Genomic DNA, 26,015 nt, shown 5'->3' with positions numbered 1-26,015 from the left:
AACTGAATTCAAAGGTGGTGCTTTACTACACCAAACCATACCTGCATTTATGAAAACATTATGATTTCATAACCTCACTGAGAAACTTAACACGTAAAAGGCAGGACTTGTTATTGTTTTATATTTATTCTTATTGCCATTCATTCTTTGTTTTCATCTTGGCCAATTATTGAGAGGAGGCCTGGCTGACTGTTACAGTATATTCATAACAAAATAATAAGGAACAAAAAAAAAGAAAATAATATAGAAGTAACAAGAACACAGGTTTATTAAAATCCTGTTTACATTGGTGCTCAAGGAAAAGTTCTGCTGACTATTATATGCGTTGTAAAAAAAGTTCCGTGCGCTAATTTGTTTTACTATATTTAATCTTCATGCACGTGACATGGAGAGTCAGCAGAGGGACATGATAAATAGAATTAAAAGGGAACAAAAAGCAATGCCCATCATGTCTTTAAACAGAGGAAGGAGGAATCTAAACAAAGGAAATGAGCAGAGGTGAAAGCGTTTGGAAAAGCAAAAAGTAAAATCCCTTTCTCCACACACAGGCAGTGTGTCACATTAAGTAATGTTTAGGTTACCAGGGGGCTCAGGGTTTCCCCAACTTTACATGAGGGGCAAATCCATGAATAAATGAATATTTTATGTAAATTAAAAAGAGGAAAGACTCCCAGATGGCTGATTTGAATCTGTGCTTATGAGTGTGTGTGTGTGTGTGTGTGTGTGTGTGTGTGTGTGAATGTGTGTGTGCATGTGTGTGTGTGTGTGTGTGTGTGTGTGTGTGTGTGTGCACAGAGGTTGATCAAGACAAGGAGGCTGAGCGAGCACCCTCCACATGTGCATGCATGGTGTACATGTGCATGTGTGAGTGCGCGCCTATGTGTATACTGCATGTCTCTCTGTGTATCTGTGTCTCAGTCACCAGCTGTGAAACTCGATTGCGTTCGTCAGCGACACACACAGCTGTCTGTTTGGCAGAGGTTCCCCTCCTTCCGAGCGCTAAAGCAATTTCTGCCGAGCTGTGACAGATGATGGGATTCATTAATCAGTGTCATTCTGTGTGTAAACGGCTTTAAACAGTGCTTTCAGAGCCTTACACTCTGGACAAATACACCCTCATCTAATAATGCCATTTACTATTTACTAATGGTTGAGAAGAACATCAACTAACACAGACACACTTTAGTATTTTATCTCATTAAGCTCTGTTTTTTGATAAATGCAGCTAATTAAAAATAAAAAGCACTTCATCGTATTCAGACTTTATCTCAGATTTTTTTACACTGCCAAAAGGTCTTAAAACTGATCGTTTGCATTTGCTGACAATGTTTTCTCTGCTTTGCCTGTGTTGTTCTTACTTAAGGATTTTTCATCCTCTTGGATAAAAGCATCTGCCAAATGAATTGTAGAACATAAAAAAAGACGAGAAGAGCTCAGATTTTATCATCTGTAAAGTTTTTTTTTCCCAGTGTGTGTTTACCTCTCTGGGTATGTGTCCATGGTACCAGCCATGGCTCCTGATGTCAGCAGCGCTTAGTTTCAGCTCCTCCTCCAGCTCCTTGCGAAGTTTCTCAGGAGGTGACTCCAGCAGGTACTTCTCCTTGGAGAACTGTAAAAAAAAAAACAAAAAAAACACACACATTTTATAGCAAAACATTAGCCAGAGCACCGGGCTATTTACAAATATTGTAGTCTTTACACTGATGTGCATCATAGATTGGATGCATAATCTCAATTTAAATTTGATATTCTTGAGGAATTTGAGTGCAGGAAAACATTATGTAGTAGTTTAATAATAATGTACTATTCTAATGTTCCTTACAGCAGAAGGCCTTCTACCCAAATACACACAGAGATGTACAAAAACACACACCTGCCTTACAGAAGGCAACACTGCAGGGAAGCAACACTGTGTTCTGCCTTCCAAACAAGCACCCCCCCCCCCCCCCCACACACACACACACACACACACAAAACAATCCAATTGACCCTGACCTGATTACAAAGAGGCAGAAATCATCTCGAGTAATCTCTTATTGTTCTCATGTTCTGCAGAGACCGAGCTTTAGCTTGCGAGTGTGGTCAGTCAGGAAGGCTTGTGCTGCAATGATGCCGAATACACACACTGCACACAAACACACGGATCATGTTTCAGATTTGAAAGCTTTACATTTCTGTTTTGGGAACAAGCTGGGTTGTAGAACATGAAAACAAACCTCTGTCTGTGATTTAAAAAAAAATTAAAAAAAATTGACATCAATATTGACACCATGATCTGTTGAAAGCAGAATCAAACTGTACGCACATGAACTCTGACACTGGGACCCTGAACGTGTCATTCCATCCACTTGTGATGGAAAATTTTCGCTCAGAAAGATGATCTGAGATGAGGCAAACAGGGGACACACATAATACACACATGCACACACAGAAACTCGTTCATAAACAACTACACACAACGCACACAGTAACCCACACAGGAATAAACAGCGAAGAAGGAAATCATCTCGACTCTGCCAATATGAGGAGAAATGAGACTGGAGACCAAAATAAACACAAACAGCCCTGTCACTAAGGCTAGCTTGTCGCTTCTCCTAATATTTTCCTTCAATCTCTCCTCCACACCGAGGAGTTTTTTTTCTTCTTCTTTTCCCCCTCGAGCTCCCATTTCTTCTTCCTCTTTCCATTCACCACCCCTCGCAATCTGAAAAGTTGCAGTAACTTGTTAAGACAAAGGGAGGCAGCAAGTGTGAGCTTGGATGGCAAAGTGTGAAGATTTGTGTTTGTACGGTGTTACTCCACCTTCTCAAACAAGCGTGAGTGTGGATGTGTGTGTGTGTGATATGAGGAGACTACAAGAGCCAAACAATCGATCTTATCATCTCCAGGTCGCTGCCAGATGAAATTATTAACTTCCTCCTCTCTCCTGCTCCTCTGCCTCTCCTCCCTAATCCTCCGGGGGAAAGACGGAGGAATATCACCATTGAGGCTCACTCTCCCAGATTAGATTTGAGGTGTGTGAGTGTAAATATGTGTGTGTGTGTGAGTGCAAGGGGGAGAGGAGGCCAATAAAAGAGCAGAAGGGTCAAGTGTGCTGTTATTGCTTTTCCCTGTCTCTGTGGAAACCCAGGAGAGGTCTACCACTGAACTGATGCTCTGAGATGAACTTTGTGCATATACGCGTGTCAGTCTATGTGTGTGTGTGTGTGTTGGTACATATATATGAAGGGTTACGGGGAAAATTGAAATGTCAGTGGGGCTCTATTTATGATATGGTTCACGAAATAGGCTGACATCAGAGGGGACTTGTTGAGAGTGTAAGGCAGAAATGAACAGACAATAAAGGAGCGGTGCAGGAAAAAGAGGGATTGCATTCTGGCATATGAGTGGAAGCACAGGACGTATCCGTCAATCGCACACTATTTCGCCAGCATCACGCTTCTATCATTCTGAATCTACCGCACGGTAAGACTGCAGAGAAATTCATCTTGGGTACATATCGCACGCCTGTTCACTCCTGTGACTCGACTCCAGAGACGCTGTGTCGTAATGGCAGATGGATTCTGTTACGAAAAAGAACAAAAGGAGGCACGAAAGAGGTGCGAATAAAAGAGAACAGGAAAATCCTTTATAGCGTTGGAGGTAAAAGGCACAGACAAAAAAAAAGGGATACACAATGGCAGATACAGTATGTGCAAGATGTACGCTGCTCTTTGCAATAAGACGAGACCTTTCCATACCAACATATCATAGCCCCTGCCATATCCACATTAGGCTCTGACATTTTCAGGAACTTCCCTTTCTCATAGACACTTCACAAGCACGACATAACTAGTCTCCAACATGCGCTCGCAACTTGAAATACTTCATTTGGTTTTGGTGAGAGCGTGCGTCAGGAGGAGTGTCTCCCGTAAAGGCCACTGTTTCTGAATTTATATGATGGACAATATGTTCAAATGGCGTTCCCACGCCACAAACACAACTTAAAAAACAATAACCATGCATCTTAGGCGAGCATGGAGAGTATAAAGGATAGAAACGGCTCTATGTGAGCAACATTATTACCCATCACTCTGTTATGTTAGTAATCAATAAGCATTATATCCACTGCCAAGCATTTATGTGGGTGTGTTGGATGTTACACGTTTATTTGTAGTCGTATGTGAAAAGAACATGTACTCCTGAAGCTGGTGTTCATGTTGTACAGCAGTTGGATTATTAGATGCTAACGTTTACTTTTCTTTACTCGGGTGCTGAGGCATGTTTTTCGATATGATGACATTATACTCTGTGCTCCGATTATTCAGGATTACTCGTACTTTTTAACAGGAAGTGCAACCTTGATATATTATTTGGACACTTTTGCCGTTTATGCTGAACCCTCTCTGAAGCGCAGCCTCCTCCTCCTCTTCCAACTGTTTTTGGAACATTTTACACTTCAACAGACATCAAAAACCCTGACACGTTGTATGGCATGTTTATAGTGTGTTTCATGATAAACAGAGCAGCAAGGGTGACAAGTAGATGGGCAAACACATGTGCACGCAATGAATGTCGAAACTATTTCGCAAGCAACATCGGTCTGTTAAAAGAGACCGCAGTCTGAAGTGTTGTTTGTGCACTGAGTTACATGAGAACAGATGCTGCAGTGCTGCGAGCAGGTGGCCTGGGTTCAAGTCTGACCTGCAGCTCCTTTCCCGATTGTCATTCCTCACTCTCTCTCCCCAATTCCTACTCTATCCACTGTCTTCTCTAATCAATGCATAAACGCCCCGAAAAACACGATTTTTAAACTGTAGCAACAGAGAAAATACTGAAATACAAACATGGATATTAGCACACTCCCTTCTTTATCCATTGTCTCTTTCTCCTCTAGTTTCAGCGCCATATAAACACGTGATCAGAATTTCCATGAAAGATATGTGCAGACCAACAGTGTTAACATGAGAGGGGATTCATCAACACAGCAGCAAGACAGAGCGACAGATTGTCAGATCAAAACACAGAGTCCGACAGAGAGGTGAACCAAGAGGCAGACGGGCAGCAGAAACAGTCAACCAGCACGCATAGAGACAAGGCATCAGACATTCAGGAAGGCAAGCAGGCAGGCAGGCAGACGGACAGAAACTCATTACCGCAGACAGAGAGGCAGACTCGAAGGAAGACAGGTAGCCCATTAGCAGATGAGAGAGTTTGGACAATTTAGCAGCTGATGCAGTACTTTGCTTCCCCAGGGAGGCAAAGAGAGAGGAAGTGATTGGTGTGTGCATTTGTGCACATGCAGGATGTAAGTGGGTGTGCAATCATCCATTTAGGAGTGTGCTCATATGTTTGCTCTAATTTAGTGAAACTATTAATAAAAGAAAAAAAATGGGTGAGGCTGTGCGTTATTTGTGTGGGTAAGCTTGAAAGGAACATCAAGGTACCAAAGTACATTTAATCCCAAAACATATTAAAACCCTTTAGAGTTAAATAGATTGTGGGGGTGCTGGGGGTGCTGGGAGATGGGGACTCAGGGCTATCCTAGTTGGAGGTTCTCGGGGTGTGTACATCTGTGAATTTGAGTTATATATAACACCACAGTGTGTGCACATGTGTGAATGTGAGTTATATATAACACCATAGTGTAATCCATCATCTAATTTACACCAACAGGCACTAAAGCTGTTATTCCTCAAAACCAATTAGATGGCTTCGTCTGATGACATCACCACTACCCTCCCTGAGTGAAAATTGACCTTGCTATCGCTCAACATCAGTGGGTGGGGAAAAAAAGCGACCATCAAAAAGGAAAATAAATGAAAGGGATGATAATGGGGAGAAATCCGAAATGTATGCACATATTTATACATAATATTATTCTCACACAAACACACAGGGTTTTTTTTCTTTCAAAATATGGTGTGTGTGTGTGTGTGTGTGTGTGTGTGTGTGTGTGTGTGTTCTGGTTTTGTTATCTTTTTTTATGCTGAATTTCATATCTTTTATCTATTTTTCAGTCTTCACGCTTAAATGTTTTGCAAATTTTTTGTTTTAATTGGGAAAACAGCAAGATGAAACTGAAAGTAACCATTTTTGGACTGAACCCTCCTCATCACTGCATGTGTTTGATGTACACAGCCACAGGTATTTACAATGCACGGCGCTGTTGGGTACAGCGTTAACAGCATGCTGTTGTTTGTGTGTGGACTAGTTTGTTTACTAATTCTTGAGGCAAAAGCACAAGAAGACGAGTACCACAATTAAAACGGATGCAGATTACAAAATACGAAAAAAAAAAAAACTCAGACGAGAGCAGGTATACATGAGTGAGAAATGAAACAGAAGATAATTAATGACAAGTTTAAAAACATGCAGGGAACAAAATGAAGGCTCTGCTTTACACTGGCAAGGATACAAGGTGAAAAAAAGAGAGGGGGGAATAATGAGCAGGAAAAGAAAGGAACGTGTTCTAAAGGACTGCAGCTCATAGAGCTCAGCTCATGCCAGAACGCATCATCTTTTTTTTTTTCAGCTTGTGGGGCCAGCCTCTAACCCCGTTGTCATAGAAACGCCCTGAGTGGGGGTGGCAGAGGGGGGGGGGCAGGGCTGGGGGACCCACCTCTTGGTCGGTCATTTGTGCACACACGAGCACAAGCACAAGCACACGCGTTTTAGGATCAGGGGTCAGTTTGGAAGAACCTTTCTATCCCTTGATCTTGTTTCTCTATCACTCCCTCTCTCTCTACCCCCCTCTGCTCTCCCATCCCCCCATCCCATGTCCCCTGTCTTTTGGGGGGAAAGAGACCAGGATTACTGAATGAGGATCCTTGTATCTTCCTATCTTCTATTACACACACACACACACACACACACGAACTCACACACGCTAAATTTAAGGGGTTTTGTGTATTATTGTGGCTGATATCACTGCTCTCCAGACCGTTATAATCACTCTGTGCCCTCCAGTCGGATTCCACTGTTACATTCGCGCTGCTTCACACGAGTATAATGCTGTCCAACACACATGTAATATGATATGAGCATTAGAGGGAGCGCTGGTAACATCAGACTTCATTGTTTAGACTTTTAAAGGGCCGAATGGCATTAAATCAAAGTCACTGAAACTTCCCTGATGCAATAAAGAAAACTAAAGTATAGATTCAGTATTTTATATGTGTTAGATAACAAACAATGTGCTGAATGTAAAAATAAGGAAGTAATATGGCTTATAATTGGGAGTGGGTGGTATGTGTGTTAAATTGATTTTGTACCAGAGTAAACGAAAGTAAGAATACTAGAAAAGCTTAGGATGGGTGGTAATGCTGTCTGAACTATGCCACGTTTTGATAGCCTTGCTTACTTGTCCTCTTGTAGTGTAAGAAGTGCATCTGTATCTAAAAAATAAAAGAAAATTATTCATAGATTGTTTATCAACCATCTTATACATCTTTACTCACTCATACTGTGTAACTTTTACTTTGAAAACTGGTTTCTTCAGTGCAAGTAAAAATGTCTTGTCTGCCCTTCACAGAGTTGTCCCTTAGGTTCTTAAATGAGCGAGTTGTCCTTCAAAAGACTTATTCAAGAAAGTTTTAGATTATAAGGACACAGCTCAATGCCACTGCAATAATTCCATCAATAATTAATTCCTTCTAAAAGATTTTTTTTTAAACGTCCTATTCTTTTCACAACATTGTCAAACCACATCCAGTGAAGTATTGTAGAAAATTGAGTAATAACAGCTTTAAGATAACAGATTAGCTCGTTAGCAATGTTGGCTAAGGTCTTCCCATTAGTTATGGGTCTTCACTCTGCAGCTCATAGACGAACGTCAGTCCACAAAATAAAGTTTTAGCTTGTACAATGAGCTGACTAAACTTTGTATTTATATTTTATACTTTTTATTTTTATAAGTTTTGGTGGTATAGTGTCAAATTGTATAAGCTTCGAACTACAGATTCAACATAGGCTCCGCCCCTTTTTGGAGGTAACCAAAAACTGCATTTCATTGATGGGGCACATTTTCTTAAAAGATAAAAATACATAGAAGAAAAAAGAACATTGGGAAAAAGGCAGCACTGATATGTCATGAGATCAGACATCAGAAAACCAGCTGTAGTGTCTTCAGATGAGAGAGAGAGAGAGAGAGAGAGAGAGAGTGACGACTGGGGAAGAGACAGAATGAAAATACAAGACTCTTAACAGTGACCTTCTACTGTCATTCTGAATAAGTGTTTCCTACCAACACAAGCACACACAGAGGGCATTCACCCCTGGAGGCAGCTGGATGTGATATAAATATATATCATACTTGAGAAGTATATCCACACACAGAGCAGTGGTGTGCGCTGTCAGTCAGTGTGGAATCAGAGAACAGACCCCCTGGATTGAGTGACAGCTGGTGGACAGGATATGACATACAGATACACTCCCACTGAGATCTGGGAAGCACAGTGCAGCTCTGCACTGCATGGGTTCTCTCTTCTCTCCATTAGCTGTGCAATTTGCCCTTTTCTGTTCTGGCCATTACTTACGTTTCAAGAGCAACGAGAGAAATGACGAGAAGTTTAATCATTAAACTAAATGGGTTATTTTGGAACTGAAAATATTAACTTGTGTTAAGACTGTCTTCATCTCAAACGGAAATGAAACCCTTGTGTTCAGTCGACCCAAAATGTCTGTAAGAATCATCTTTTGCACTTAAGCGCAGTGCGGGAAAATCCTTTGCTTCTTTTCAGCACATTTGGTCAAAGAGCTCTTGCTAAGTTTCTCACCACTGGTAAAAGTAATATATACTCAATTAATGAAAATAGAATCAAAGGAACAGCTTTTTAACTACAATCTGCCTCAATAGATATCATGATCCTTTAAGATGTATCTTATCCAAAACTGTAAACATATCTGTCTTTATCTCTCTCCATCTCCATCCCTGCTGACTCCACTAGTCATATATTTTATTGTCTCTCCCTCGGTGAATCACTTTGTTTTGCTCTTTTCAGGCTCGAACTGGAAAGCTCTGTCTCTGTCTCTTTTCCTTTTTAAACAGCTTGATGAGCAACATCTATCAGCACTATGATCAAAAGACCATTACTGAGAGGAAAGGGAAGTGTGATGCAGACGATGAGCTGACTTATCAGGTTGAATGCATGTGTCTGTACAGCATGAGTGAGTCTGCTTTTGTTTATTTCACTATCTTTTCACAACTGTGTCAATCCTGTGAATTGTAATGTGTCTTTCGACCTCATTTATCTCGTCCTATTATAAAAACTTGACTGTGTGCATTTCACAGCACCAATGGAGATGATAATGAGCGAAAAACCTAAAGAAATAAAGCAACCCAGACGACACAGAAATAGAAAAAAAAGAGCTGTTCTTTATCCCCACTCACAAGAACAAGAGGGGAAACAGTAGCACATACGTCCACACACGCGTCCACACAGAGGAGCCGAGAAGACTTTAATGATGTCTGACTGTGAAGTTCACCTCCTAACTGCACATCTTCTCCCTCGCCTACTGACCTGCGCTTTCTCTGCTAAGCAGGCCTTTAGGCAAAACACCATGCCTCATGTCTTACACACATAAAAACACACAATTGCAAGGGGAGTAAAAATCTATTCCCACAAAGCTTCTTCACATCCACAAACCTCCTTTTCAAGCCACATACAAATGAGCAAAACTAACAAAACCCAGAAAAGTATCATGAATACATAGACGGAATGTGAGAAACAAGTGTTCATGCAGGTAAAAATAGGCATGACAGAGCTCGAGGTACACTGATGACGCGTGTAGTCTGTAAGTCAGAATTTAGCATTGATACAGATAACCGCAATGGATTGTAACTATAGTTTATTACTGCAGCAAAGGACAAAGCTTTTTAGCAATGTTGTGTTGTTGTTAATTATGCATATAATTACAAAAAAATTGTCGATCTTAGTCTTGACTTGCCCAGTGACTTAATGGGGGAGAGTGGGTGACAAAGTCAAAGCTAGATTTTTTAGTTTAAAAGGTTGAAAACAAATGACCTCAACCAGCTGCTTATAATAACAGATAATTGATTTTCTTTTTACGTTTTAACACGATTGTTGATCTCATTACTGTTTTTTTAAGAAGTACCCCGTTTGAACGAGACAGAAAATGTCATGTAACATCATGTTGGATCAATCAGGATTCTACAAAAATCTTAATCTGTATGTGTGGTAAGTATGTGGATTTCATTACATATTTGTAGATAAAAGTGAAAAGTCATCCAGTAAAAAGTATCATCATGTTGGTCAACAAGTCAAATGTCAAACTGTTGTGAAAAGAATGTAAATGTCAATACTTAAAGTCCTTGGAGGTTGCTTTTTTATACATCGCTGGTAAAATATGAAAGCAAAGAGATTAAGGTATCTTTTAGACAAAGACTCACTTAATTGTTCCGTCCAACTAAAAAATGTCTAATGTTAGAAAAAAGTGTTTTTTTAACCAGTCATTGTTACAAACAAACATTAGATACACGGACGTGATGTTTTAAAGGGCCAGTCGTTTGTTTTGTTTTTTTAAACTGATGTTCTTGAACTGTGCCAGGAGCTTTTACAAACTCTAGAACACATTAGAAACAAGACCCGTTTTATAAGTTTAAATCTATGACATGTACTGCATAAAAATGTGCATGCAGCTAACAGAAACAGGAGAGGGAGAGTAGGTCTATAGAAGGTTTGTCTGCAAATCTCCGTTATCTGTTCGTAACATGGAAAGACTGCAAATGCAGCTTTAAATGGATGGAAAGATTTCCATGTAACATATCCTTAATAAAATAAAATAAAGAACACTACCAGACTACAAATGACACACACACACACACACACACACACATTTACACCCCACTCCCTTTCCTGTCGACTCAGCAATGCCACACCTATAGATGCAGTTGCCATGGAAACACCATACTCTGCATGCCCCAGCTGGTGTTTCCCTGAGGAGAAATGTGTGTGAGTGTGGGTGTGTGTGAGTGATAGAGAGAGGTTAATGTGTCCCATGTGTGCTTTGCTCTGTCATGTGCAGTGGTGTGTACTGAAGAGGAAAACATGGCTGGTTTGGAGCAGTTATCATGGCATTGTGTATATGATTGTGTTTGTATATGTGAGTCTATGTGTGTGTGTGTGTGTGTGTGTGTGTAAGAGTGAGATTGGGTTCTATATTTCATTCACCAGTTCTTTGATCAGGAAGTTCAACCCTGACTAATGACATAAGACTTGACCTATCAGGTCTGAGCTTGACGAGACTTCACATTAATTAACAGAAAAAAACTACTCTGGAACCAGACTGCCAAAATCTCATTGCAAATTAATTAAAATGTAATACTTAAACCACAACAATAGCTGAAAACAAAGTCATGGAGCAGCACCAGAGTAAACAATTAGCTCAGCAGCCCACTCAATCCGACAGTCTGTTTTTTCTTACAATGACTCATGCTTTAAATTTACACACATTACAGTGTGTGGTGACCTGCAGGCTTCTGCCAAACAGAGGATTTAGGACAAAAACAACATTTGGTTGTTATGTTTCCAGCTCTTAAGTGTTTTTTTTTCTTTTTCTGTAGCACAACTCCTTCCAGAAACTTACACAAAGAATAAATGATGATGTCACAATTTAAGGTTTAGTCTTGTATACTCTATGACATAATCGCTTGTTTATTATGTTTTATATGTAATAAAAGAGTGGAAAAACAAGTGTTAATTAAAATAATAATGAAGGAGCCTTGCTAAGCAAAGAGGGGCTGATTTGATGTAGATGTACGTCTTAGATCTCAGTGGGAGTGTATCTGTATGTCATATCCTGTCCACCAGCTGTCACTCAATCCAGGGGGTCTGTTCTCTGATTCCACCCTGACTGACAGCGCACACCACTGCTCTGTGTGTGGATATACTTCTCAAGTATGATATATATTTATATCACATCCAGCTGCCTCCAGGGGTGAATGCCCTCTGTGTGTGCTTGTGTGCGTACATGTGTGTTGGAAACACTTATTAAGAATGGCATTAACTCCACTGTGATGTCACAGGTTGGTGTGGCTTAGGGAGAAACAGTGAACACCTTGAAAACAATAACAATGAGGGGAGGTTTTAAGTTTAAGGTTATTCTATGTTCAAAGAATTAATCTTTCATTCATGATTAAATCGACACATAGTATGACTTAAAGGTACAAAGTGGATTTTATTTTGTGAATAAAAATCATTTTTTAATGAGCTTAACTTGGTAAAAGTCATTGTGTACCGTTGAGGTCTTGAAAACTTGCATCAATGTTTGCTTAGCATGCTTCTTCTTGACCTTTCTTGTTTTCATTCTGCATGGTTTGCTGCCAACAGTCATTCCCTATGAAACCATCAGCAGTCCCATAGACTGTATAAAAACGGATATAGTCTCAGACCAGTCATCTATTGGATTCTGACACACAGTTTTGAAGTCCAACAATGTTGGTCGACATATTGGAAAAGCTGTCTGAACCTAACCTGTGGTCAACCTTACCAAGTGAAGTAAGCCAATTAGCAAACAGCTACAGCAAGTCGCTGGCAGCCAGATCATGAATTATAAATAACTCTTGTGCTTCATAAAATCAAAACAGATGAGTGATAAAATATTCATCCCATTACAGATGTGTGCCAATAAACACATTAAATATTCTGATCAAATTTGTTGATTTGAACCAGACTGTAAACATGTTTATTTCTGCTGTCAATCTGGGCATTTTAATTTGGGTTGTTCATTGGACAGCCAGGTCTTATTGAGCCAGACTCGAGTAAACACTCAAGGAACTGCAGTTTTGGTGTTTTTTTGCACTGCCAAATTGGCATCAGTTTCCAACACCAACACCTTGCTTTCCATGTGCACGTCACTCACATGTACTGTATGTACTTCAAATTGTTCTATAGCACAACTAGTGGTCAATACCTTCAAAACACAAAGCACCCTTAGGCTATTAAGGAATCAAGTTGACGTTGTGTAGATAATATTGATTTTGTTAATGACATTTTTAAATTGTCACACAGCACCATGGCAGCCAACTACAGAACCAGAGAGGTTTATTCAAACCCTCACACTGCACCTTGCTAAGTAAAATTCATGTGGCGCAGTGGCACTGCACGCCTCCCCATGTATTGAGGCACAGTCCTTGTGCAGGTGGCCCGGGCTCGCCTCTGGCCTGAGGCGTCCCTCCCGCATGTCTCTCCCCACTTTTCAACCCCATCCACTGTCCTCCTCTACAATAAAGGTTAGAAAACACCCCAAAAAAAATCTTTTAAAAAAAAAGAAAAAGAATTCATGAAATGTTGAGAACACGGTGTTCCCACTGTTGCAGCAGCATCTAGATGGGGCACTTGAATTGTGTTTCTGACAGAAAAAGGTTGCATGGGGCGGCAGACAGTCTGGCAGTAATGTCAGGCACCTCCTGTACAGATGCTGTAGTTCTCACTGTTGCGGATGTGGGTTTGAAACTGACCTCGGCCCTTTGCTGCACGTCATCCTCCACTCTTTACTCCCAACATTTCTTGTCTCTCTTCTGCTGTCCTATGACTACAAAGGCCCAGAAATATAATAATAGATTGATGATGAGATAGTCATCATGTTAGCTGCTTCATAATACACACTGGGCAATGACATGGTGAAAATCTATTTATTATTTATTATAAAGCAGTAGGAAAAAAATGGTGGTCCATCTGGCTTCCTCTGCCTCTCATACTGAGCTTCTCCCTCACTGCAGTGCAATTTATAGACACCTAAAATGTAAACACATCTGACTCATCATATAGCTTTCTGTTACTTCACTGCTGTATTTTCAACACTTTTTAAAGGTTCATTCTCTGGGTAAACTCTCCCCTCTCAGCACCTTTTTTGCTTCTATAAGCTGTTTTTTTTACCTCTTAACTTGATTGCTCCTCAGACTGAACAGTAAAGCCAGTTGTCTCATTTTCCTTTCTAACTGGCATCCTCAATAATTGGTACCTCGTTTATTGTACCTCTTCTCTCTAAATAGGATCTCTTTCATCCCGTCATTATACTCCATCGTGTGTTGTCTTAACTCTTATTGCATTCCTTGGGTGTATATCTCAACTAAAAATCCTCCTTCATGCCTTCTCTTGATCATCGACTATGTCGGTCGCTCACTTCATCTCTCCACTGTCAGTTCATCTCTCTCTCTCTCTCTCTCTCTCTCTCTGCTCTCACCTGTCATCCTCTCGACCACACATCATATCATTCCCCTCTCTGTGTTCTCTCCCACACCAATACCCTCAGCTGCTTGTGTGTGTGTGTGTGTGTGTGTGTGTGTGTGTGTGTGTGTGTGTGTGTGTGTGTGTGTGTGTGTGTGTGTGTGTGTGTGTGTGTGTGTGTGTGTGTTGAAATAAAACAACATAGTGCAATACTGTATGCCATCAGTAAAACACAGTAACACACATCCATCTCGCTCTCTTACTCGAGAGCGAGATGGATGGAGAAGAAGGGAGGAGAGAAGCATTACAGGCAGGGGGGGGAGAAGGTAATGTAGAAACTGTAGATTTGAATATTTAAGGAATTAAACAAACCATTTCTTTTGTGACCAGGATCATTCATTCAATTCCTGTTCATACAATTTAGACTACCCAAATTGAGGGACATACTTAACTTACAATTGAAAGAAAGCTTCAATAACAGCTCGGTCAAATCATCAACCTTTATGGTATAGGTCTATAAATTCTCCTTTTAATTGCTCTCAGTTATGTTTTAGCATTTTTTTTTAATCACTCACCATGTCTGATCAGCATATACTGCTGTATTTCAGCTACAGTGAGGAGTTAGTGCTATTAGCAAACCTGTTTAGCCATTATCTATGATGGACACCGAAAGTTGCCATGCCAAGAAAAAACAGGGTGGAAAGATGTAACACAGAACGTCAGACTACGTTTTGGAAGAAGCTAATTTTCCCTTTGGGCAGCACACCACAAACTGAAAAGGGGGATGAGCTGACGAAGAAGGCAAACATGGCAACTGAGGCATCATTTCAAGTGGCGCTCATCCTAACAAAGCAGAAGAAGCGATTCATCGGCATGAGGCGAAATCTTCTGCACTCCATTTGTTATACAGTCTTTGATAAGAGCCCAAATGTAAAAAAATAAATAAAATAAAATAATATTCTAATAGGTGATTTGAAAGACCCAGAATGTTAGTTATAAAAAACCAAGGCTCTATTGTGAAGCTCCCCCTTCATCATTTAATCATGTTTTGCTATTTTCTTCATTATTTCAGAAAAAAATACTAAAACTTGTCACGTTTAAACTTTGATTTGGATGGGTCCTCTCAACATTCCCCCCACAGTGAAGACTATCGTCTATTTGTCTTTAATTGGAATAGGAGCCATTAGTGTCTATGACAACCAAGACCCACTGGGATGGCTGAATGATGCTCTGGGCAGTTTATTCACTCAGCTGGAAACACAAATCTAACCTTTTATTTTGGCAGCTGAGAGGAGTAGAAAGAAAGAGAGAGAGAGAGAGAGAGAGAGAGAGAGAGAGAATTGTGGGGGATCATGAATGTCAGAAAACTGGAAAAATGTTATTTTAAACTAGATTTCACTGGGATCCACATACAAAAACTAACACCTCTATACAAGCTTGATCTGGACACAGCTGCTCGGTCACATACACACGCACAATTAGCCCTGAGGCCTATGCCACTCGCTGTCATCCTCCTCTATCCTGGACTGACCCATTAATGGCTAATTTGCAGCCTTTTTGGGGTAAAAGGTCTTCACACTGATGGATGGAAGGTCTCAGGGCTCATCAATACTAACCATCTTCTTTTAACACACACGCACACACACACATTTGTCATTTGATTGTCCAGGTGCAGACACGCGTGCATGAATTTCAACGTATATTGCAACCAATCATGCACACAAAAGACACACACACACACACACACATCCAATCCTTACTTGCCATTTAACCGCAAGCCTGTGCCATTACCGTCCATACTAGCACCATTTATCTTAACAGTGACAGGTGTGATGGGAAAACCACAAACCCACAATGCATTACTCCAATGCAGTTAAACAGGAAAAGGACAGAGAGCGAGGAAGCAGCAGCTGAAGGACCCACATGAGAGTGGGGGCTGGGGTGGGAGGTGGAGAGGCCCCGTTGGCTAAAATGAAAACAGTAAGCTGCATTTGTCATTGGCTTTTAATAGGAACATTATAATAGAAAGCAATTTGTTCATCAACGTGACAATGTGACGGATATTAAAAAGGTAATTGTTTTCCATAATAACAACATGTGGCTTATTATATTTCAAATTACATACATAATATTGAGGGCATCTTTTTATCACATCAACCCAAAATGTGCTGCTGATACTTCCTCTTATTTTTAACTTCAATTAAAGCTGTTTAGCTGTAGCCTTGTTACCATAGATACACACACACATTGTGACACAGCATCTTTTTAATTAATCAGTGACTGACAGCGAAGGATTAATCAGCTTTACAGGCTGAAACAACCAAGATATAGAATAGAAGCACACTGACAAAACTACTGCTTATGTATTTGAAACATTTTTGGTCTTAACAGGTACCGAGGTGCAAGCGGAAGCTCAGAGGGGATAGGGCTTTTTCTTTTGCCGGTCCCAAACTCTGGAACGACCTCCCTCTCCATATAAGACACGCCCCCTCACTGTCCATTTTTAAAACTCATCTTAAAACACATTTTTATTCTTTGGCTTTTAACCCAGCATGAGACTCTGTTCTTGTTTTAGTGTTTTATTGTTTTTATTGTTTTTATTGTGTTAACCCTGTTAGTGTTTTACTTATGTTTTATGTTTGTGCTCATGTATGTACAGCACTTTGTCACAGCCATGGCTGTTTAAAAGCGCTTTATAAATAAAGTTGAGTTGAGTTGAGTTGAGTTAACAGGAAAGCTGAAAAAAAGTCAAATGTGAGCAATGTCAAATTACAACAGGCTCTGTATATGGGCCCCCCTGCTCTACAGTACCAGCTAAACTAAACCAGCAACCAGAGGTGTTGATTTAAGGGCTAACTGTTCAGTTTTAAGCTAAAGTCAGGAGGCAGTTAGCTGAGCTTAGCAAACATCCAAAAAAGGGGAAAGTTAGCTACTATAGCAAAAATTCCTTAAGCTATGGAATAACTATATAAGGCAAATGAAAATTCAATATTGCTTTACCTGTAATCACATTTTATATAAGTACAAGCATAAAGACATTTTGAATTATAACCATTTCCCCATAGATAAACACACATTGATAGAAATAGCGCCATGACTAAGAAAAGTCCATCATGCAAAAACTCACTTTACATGAAAGGTCATGGTATGAAAGTGCATCACAAACAAGTTTATCTAGAACTCGGTCACAGTGACATCCTACCCCATGCTGAGTCAGTACACACACGCGTACATTTTGCAGAGTCACAGTCCAAACAATGACCTATTGACTGGCCTTGGAGCTTGGCGCACCAGCAAACCACATGACGTGATTATGCAGCTGAAGATGCAGGAGGAGAGGTGAAAAATAAAAATGAAAGAAAGGGAAAGAATGGTAAGAAGAAAGGGGAAGAAAGGACAGTATATCGTATAGAAAAATGGGAGAAAAGTTAAAGAGCATTGTAGATATATGGCAGAAAAAGGAGAGGATGTGAAGAAAGAAAAGACAGACAAGCGTTTATGTGGGGATTAAAATGAGGAACAGTTTGATCTCACAGGTAGACCATGGATGCATATCAATCAGTTTTATCCCCCCACTACCAGCGAATTTACACGCACACACACGCACACACGCACATGCACACACACACACACACACACACACACACACACACACAACCTTCCTTAACGCACAATCACAACGAAGCACGCCCTAAAGCTGTGATGCCATTGGCCAGAAATGATGTCATCTCTTCCTGGAGGTTGGACATGGGAGCTGAGGCAGACAGTGGGAGAGTGCTGCTGAGGTATCCCTTCCATTCATACACAGGCAGCAACAGAGTGTGTGTGCACGTGTGTCTCTGTGTGCGTGTGCATGTGTGACCACTCCCCACAGAGGTACACAGCAAACGTATTGGGGCTGTGCGCATCATTTAGAGACACAGACAGTACCTGCTGGGAAGCTTCTTAATGGACTCTGGATCATTCTCACACTCACACTCACACTCACACACACACACACACACACACACGTTTGAATTCCGCTTAAATGCACACAGTCAAAAATGCATGTAATTTTGCATCGACACACTCTTCTTGCACATATGCATCTGATGGGGGTTGGGAGGGTTGATATGGGAGTTGTCTTCTTGTTGTTTCCGGGCTGTTGTCATGGCAATGGAGATGGAGCTTTTACGGCTTGCTAGGTCATTGCAATAAACCCAAATCTCTACCACACACACACACACACACACACACACACACACACACACACACACACACACACACACACACACACACACACACACACACACACACACACACACACACACACACACACACACACACACACACACACACACACACACACACACACACACACACACACACACACACACACACACACACACCTCTTTTTTATCTATGCATGCACACCTTTCAAGAGCAGCCTTGCCCTGGCTACTGCTTTCAAGCAACATAAAAAAAAGGAAACAGAAAAGGACTCGCTTTGTGTGTGGAGAAGTGTGTGTGAAGGTGTGAACGTAAACACTCCCCTGAGAGACACCGGAGCCGTTGCTCAAAGAGATGCTCATGGGAAATTAGCCCCTGATAGCCTGTTACAAAGTGCTGCACGTTTACTCTTCCTCTTCTCTCTCCTTCCGCCTTACATGTTTTAAACTTCCCTCCCCCTCCTACCACCCACACCTCCCACTGCTCACCCCTGGCTCCCATTTTTTTATGCATGTACCGAGTATGATGTCACTAACATGCTCTTCATAGATAGATGCACACCCACATAACATGTGGTTGAAACTATTTTTCCAATTATGATAATGTTAGCTGATATGGCCGCATACAGAAAAAATTGCCTTGCTAAAGTATGTTCTTTGCCTTGTCCATTATTCGTTTATATTTGGACCCAGTCTTCTAATCTATTTCTTCGCTTTCACTAATCTTTATAAAAATCCACTGATTATGTACACACATGAGTTATATGTGTTCTGGCACATGATCCTACCGTCTACACTGCATAAATCTGATCTTATTAGCAGGAGTGTAATCTCATTCGAATTGAATCACATCCAACAAAGCCACCACATTTCAGTCAATTAAATCTGTTTAATCTCTTATCAGGATCTGTGTCTGGTTCATATTAACACACCAACCTGATTCATTAATAACTAATAAATGTTATCAGCACCTTTAACGAAATGCCGCTCAATCCATCTTTAACGGAGCACTCGTGTCAAACTTGTGTATCTGCTGACACAATCAGTCAATTACTCAACTGAATGGAAATCAATGGAAGACAATTTGAAAAACTTTTCAGCTGTTATTTGGAGAAAACTACACATTTGTTGCAACTGCTTAGAGACTCCACAAATCAATGAAGTGATTTTTTCTTTTTACATTAAACTGAAAGTTAAAAAAAAAAGTACATCAGTCTGAAGAGAAGGCATGCATACAAACGAGTGAATGAGTGTGTATGTATGAAAGAATAAGCAAGCATGTGCAAGTGTGCGTTCATTGCCATTCTCAGCTGCTCCCTACAAATCACCCAGAGACGCTCAAACAGCCTCGGGTTCTTCTCTTAAAATGATGCATTAAAACAACTCCACAGAGGTCCAGGGCCTTCTGTAAGTCAAACACACTTTACCCAGTGGGATTTATTAGATATTATAACAGAAAGCAGCAATGGCATAGAAAGCTGGGAAAAATCCCCTCAAGAATATATAATCTTCCTGGTACTGTAAAACTAACACTGAATAGCAAAAGTTTGATCAGCGCAATATTGGCAACTTTTGGAAGATTCATGCTATAATGTGGGTCATCTCAAATGCTGAGAAGATAGGGAAGATAATCCTTTATTCATCTCGCAAACGAAAAGAAAAGATGCTTAAATCTCAGTTTGCATCAATTGTCTATCATGTCAAACCAGGAGGCCATACTTTTTGTGTCAAACATTGGGTTGTTAAAAGCGTGCATCACCCTGTGCCAGAACAGCTATTCGTTTCACTTTAGACTCCTGAACCTTTAAAGCTGCAGCCGCCAGTGTGATCCAGTAACCTCCATGTCCTCTGGGGTCAGCTAAGGTCAAAGATCAAGAGGGCAAACAATTGGCAGCCGCCTGCTCTAAATCCCTTTACTATGCCACACTCCCTCTCAGCTGTGACGTTCCCAGCATGTGTGGATCTACTGGCATGTATGATTTCCTCAGTGGTAGGTGGGTGGAGAGACTTCAGAGGAATTATACACAAACACATATCCACACACTCTATTCATCCTAACCTGTCAGTTGTTAAGGTTGGATTGTAAAACTAGCAGATTCAAGACTTCATTCATCTTAAAACTCAAAAGACTTTGTGAATTAGAGTGTGTGAATGAATGTTGCAGTAAGAGTGTGAGAGCGAAGAGAGCAAGGTAAAAAAATAAATAAATAAATAAAGCAGGCGAGATGACTAATCAGTGCACCATATTTGCACAGTGGCCATTGTGTTAAGATGGAAAGCTAATATTTGAATATGTCATTAATAGTTTTTGTTTTATGGAAGGAAGTTGTCATATAGCAACTGAAAAGGCAACAGGAAGTGAAATCCAGGGAAACATCGTGCAATTTCAAATTCTGGACGGCATATTTAATAGCCACCAATAACATTAAATACCATTCCACTAAGAGTTGCATACATCAACTGTTCTAGCTTATATTACTGAAAGACAGGAAGTGACTAAATAATGTTACACAATGACATTTTTTAAGCTTATGGAAAAGGTTTACATTTCTAGCTTACTGTAATGTCAGCTAGGATGTCACTATATGCAAAAATGTGCTTGTGTCTGGTAGCTAATGTGTTATTAACTATTCTCTTTACATCAAAATTGAATAACCAATTTCCAGATAAAAGCCAACACTCATATTTGGCCCATACACTTCAAAAGAAAATTTTAGCATTCAGCCTCGTCCTTGCTAATGTTATTTTAAGCTAGGTGGTGGCTGGACTCAACTGAACATTGCTCATCAGTATGGAAGGATAGACTTTTTTTAACTTAGCCAACTACCTAAAACATAGCAATAATGAAGTTGAGCTTCCCACCATGAGAGAAGGAAAATTGTATCAGCTATAAATTGTTGATAGCAAATTTGATCCAACTTTGCTAACTGTTAATTCAAAACATCTGCTGTTCAATGTAAAACTGAGTATATTACCACATTTCACAAGTTGAAACGAATTCCTGATCATTTCTCTTTATTTGTCTTGATTACACTTATAGCAACCATGCCTACATTTAAGTCTAGGAACATCAGCTGCAGGCTACATTATAAGCATCCCAATGCAGTGATCTTTGGCATACTACCCAGGTCTTATAATTCACAGATTCAAACATATCTCCCATATAAAATGGTGAATGCAGGATCCGAGATCAGTGCTAAACATTCATGAGTTTCTTTTGAGGCAAAGGGACTTAAAGATAAAATATGTAAATATTCACCAAAGCAATTACTTTAAGCCCTACTCCTTAAACGCTGAGAGAGGGAGGAAGATAATTATAACGCAAGTTAAGGGGCATTTTCAGGTATTCTTTAGAATAGACTCCATCCTCCACCTGCCTCTGTTTAAATAGTCTATACACCATATGTCCTTATGTTATCTTATTATAAAGCTTTCTCTTCTATCATGTCAAGAAAGAGAGCAGATGATTACATGAAGCACTGAGCTGGAAACCTCTGAGATCCCAGGCCTGCGGCTAAGAGTCATGATATGAAGACACCATTTGGTTTTTGCATTTTAACTTGTTTGAGTGGTGAACACATTATACGCTTGAGTTATCCGAAGCACAGACAAGCGTACAAACACATTTCTTTGAAAAACTGGGCAAAACTAGTCACATTCATTTAAATTACAATATCGACTAACATAGCTCCTACTGTACGAGTAACAACTGATCTCATTTATATATAATCATTCATTTCTATGCCTGTATTTTGTTTACAATAAACCTTGCAATCAGGTTTATGGTATCTGAAGCAGCTCAATAAGCCATCTATAAGAACTTCTCTTGATCCATATTTGATGTTTTTAGTAATCAAAGTGTGCTCATACCTTTCAGAGAAAGCTGCTGTAGTGACTTACAACTAAAAGGACCACTTAGCGCAGAGTCTGTTCTCTGACCTCTTTGGCCAAGATGAAGATTAAAAGACAGCCAGAGCAAAATGTATCAGTAGTAGGACAAAGCACTTCTAAAGAATAAAGTTGCAGTGGACTCTTGTATGCTGTCAAAGCAAATTCAACACTTCCTGTAATTGCTTCTCAGCAAAGCCCTCCAGTGAAGAAAAAGACAAGGCGATAAGTTGCACTATGTGTTTTTTAGTAACCATTATAATGTACTACTCTTATTAACACGATTCTTGTTTCGATAATTCCACTGAGATATATTTTTGTGTACAGTATTTTATACCCCCACCAAATTTCCAACAGTATATCATACTGTATGTATTATATGTTACTGTGTCATATCATAATTTGTAATACATCATATTATGTTGTGATTTGGTAGATCACATTTCATCAGAGTCATTGATGTTACAATTATCTAGCAAGTAATGCCCCATCTATCAAGAAGTATTATGATCATGACATTTGTCTAGAAAAATACCAATCACAAATAACTGCAGATTGAAATACAATCACTATCTTTTTATTCTGAATGTAGCCAATGCCAAGAAATGATAAGTCCATGTTTGGTTAAATCCAGAAGTTACAGTCCAAAGGACGAGATTGACCAGAGAAATTTGAATGAAAAACAAAATCAAAGGATGGTCTCAGGCTCCACACACAGATATTCATACACACATTAAAACACACACAGGATTTTTCCTCATTACTGCCAAAAACATCACAGTGCTCTAATGAGGATATGGACTCAACACCAAGGTAATTTAAGCACATATGTAGCGCACGCACACAAGCACACACACAAGCACAAGCACAAGCACACACACACGGCTGCCCTTCACACTTTGTGCCAGAGGGTGTGACAGGCAGGCACACCAGAAGAGGATTTGTGGTGAAAAGCTTTGGGGAGCAGGGTGAGAGGGAGAGGGAGATATGAGGAGTGGAGTGGAGGGGATTACATGGTGAATATTTCAATACTAAAACATACCAATTGGCTTTGGTTAACACACACACACACACACACACACACACACACACACACACACACACACACACACACACACACACACACACACACACACACACACACACACACACACACACACACACACACACACACACACACACACACACACACACACACACACACACACACACACACACACACACACACACACACACACACACACACACACACACACCAGGGCATTAGCAGGGCCATATCTTCTACAGCTAGCTTAGCAGGGACTAGACAGAGAGTGGGGTGATGGGTAAAGCTCATACAAAAACCCCTGCCGGACTGTCCCCTCCCCTGGGGATCTGACTGACAGCCTGATTGCTGGTTAACCTGCTGTGACTGACTGAGTGACCAAAACCCACTAAGCCCCTCTTTATCTTTTAGAATAACATTTAAGAGGACACACAACATCAGACATCACTGAAGGCTGATACAAATAAGGACACATTTTATGGTACTGTAAACTAATAACATAGAAGAACTGAACCTCAGCTATATAAGAGATGTGTTGCATATATGAGGTACTACAGAACGGACACACCAACAGTCCAATTTCTGTTATTGAACATGTGTGCTCCTGGGTATAAGGATATGAAGTGCAGACGAGGCATCAGATGGGACATCAATGCAATAAAGCTGGCCAGTTTAATATGTATGATGTGTCTGGTTCAGGCTTTCTTAAAAACAGTTCTCTTTTTAAACGTATATTTTAAAAGTGTGAATTTGTGAGTGTTTATCACTCAATCAAAAGAAAACAAAAAACGGATTTTAACAGTCCAATTTTCAATGACATTACCCATTAATTTGACTTACTTTGATCCCCTCTAAGAACTGCATAATCAGCAGCTCATTTGCATTCGTCTCTTCTCATTCTATAATCAGACGACCCTCTGAGCTTTGCACGTCACAAGCGTCCCTTTGTAAACTAAAGGCTATCAGGACATTGTAGCCGCAAGGACACACACTCAAGGTGAAAAACCAAACTTATCTACTCCTTTTCCTGCTCTGGCACGTTTCTGTCATGAAAACCAAGAAGCAATTGTCCTATCATAGATCTTTACATTTTTCATGTGTGTGTTTCTAGGTAGTCTTTTTGCTCAAACAGAACTTGTAAATGGGACTGGGAGGCAGAGAGGTGCCATGTTGCTAGGTTGGAGGTCGACAGCAATGTTCCAGATACAGCCAAGCTGCAGGAACACTAAAGGACAGAGGGGCCGGCTGCTGGCTGGCATGATGGTTGCCACATGCTGGTCAGGTCAGCAGGGAATGAGGCTATACAGGGAGTCGAGAGGATGGGAGAGAGATAGACAGAGAGATAAATGGTCGAGGGCAGAGTAAGGGAGGAGGAGGAAGAAAGGGAAAGGAGAATTAAAGTGGCTTGAAGGGGGAAAAAGGATTAACTTCCACAACAATATACAGTATCTGTGTATTTTGTGTCAATACAACTGCCTCTGCATTTGTGTGGTGTGTGTCATTTTGAGTGTGTAAGTGTATGAGTGCATTTCTGGGGGGTTTTAACGCTGCAGGAGGTCAGTGGACAGTTACACATTGTCCCAGTTACAGAGATATGCTGGAAGCAGTGGGTATAATGCAAACACAATGCTTCAATGGTTAAGCTGTGTGTGTGTGTGTGTGTGTGTGTGTGTGTGTGTGTGTGTGTGTGTGTGTGTGTGTGTGTGTGTGTGTGTGTGTGTGTGTGTGTGTGCTTGTGTGTGCGTGCGTGTGTGTGTCCATAGCTAGCATAGTGCTGTCTAGACCAGGGGATCAAATGTAATCTCTCTGCACTGATACAGCTGATGAGCTCAGGTCACACAGCGCTGTCTCTTTGTCAACATCATCTCTGCATGTCATGTGCAGGGTTATTAAACTATTCATTAATCAAACATGTGTTTACAGCCCTGAACACTTTCTTGGGAAAATCATGATTATAGCGCTTAACAATTAAACATTACAAATATATGTGTTAAAGGATTAAAGAGTGTCGTGGTAGGAGCAAATTTCCTTACGATGTTTGCTGAAAAATAAACAGACAACAAAGAGATTATTTGAGTAAGTATGCTGAAGGTATTAGTAACTCAGTTTTCACAGGAAAATTGCAATTGTTGCACACACTATGGATAAATACAGTATCTGGGATATAACTTTCTTTTCTTATTATAGTTGGTCTACATTATCTGATCTTGGTAACTTATGCTGTACATAACATCAGTGTCCTGTTTTTCAGACAAAATGAGCCTTAAATTATAAGTTGCATTTATCCTAGATAAGAGTAACTATGGCAACAAATTGGTTCCCATCAGAGAAAAAAGTATCCGTGAGATATTGAATTTTCAAAACACCAAATGATGAGAGCTTCACATCTCTGTTCAGGTTACTGTATGTGACACTATTGTGTCTGACAGGCCATGTTTAATTAGAATGGATTGAGGGGAATCAATGAGTCTATGGGGGGGAAAAAACAATTTGTGCACACAAACACAAGTTGCACAGAATTTTATTTATTTATTTATTTTTTAGCAATGGAAGGGATCCCACTTAACTCTAACCATTCACTCACTGCTAATTAATTTACCCCCCTGCTATCACACACACACACACACACACACACACACACACACACACACAGCCCTACCACAAGCACCACCATAAACAGCAGAATTAATTAAAATAACTTCATTA

At 40.3% G+C, this 26,015-nt stretch overlaps 1 protein-coding gene across 2 annotated transcripts in view; it reads right to left on the bottom strand.

Moving 5' to 3' along the window:
- sh2d3ca (SH2 domain containing 3Ca) overlaps positions 1-26,015 on the bottom strand; it is a 56,781-nt gene that overhangs the window by 12,855 nt on the left and 17,911 nt on the right. For both annotated transcript variants that reach the window (XM_079365149.1, XM_079365150.1), the window contains one exon: positions 1,481-1,609. In XM_079365149.1, coding sequence (XP_079221275.1) covers positions 1,481-1,609 — 129 coding nt within the window. The remainder of the gene's footprint in view (positions 1-1,480; positions 1,610-26,015) is intronic.

Source organism: Symphodus melops (genome assembly GCF_947650265.1).
Source record: "Symphodus melops genome assembly, chromosome: 16".
In the NCBI taxonomy this organism is placed as follows: domain Eukaryota; kingdom Metazoa; phylum Chordata; class Actinopteri; order Labriformes; family Labridae; genus Symphodus; species Symphodus melops.
The sequence above is the reverse complement of the archived record's forward strand: the minus strand, read 5'-3'. Positions and strand labels throughout refer to the sequence as shown.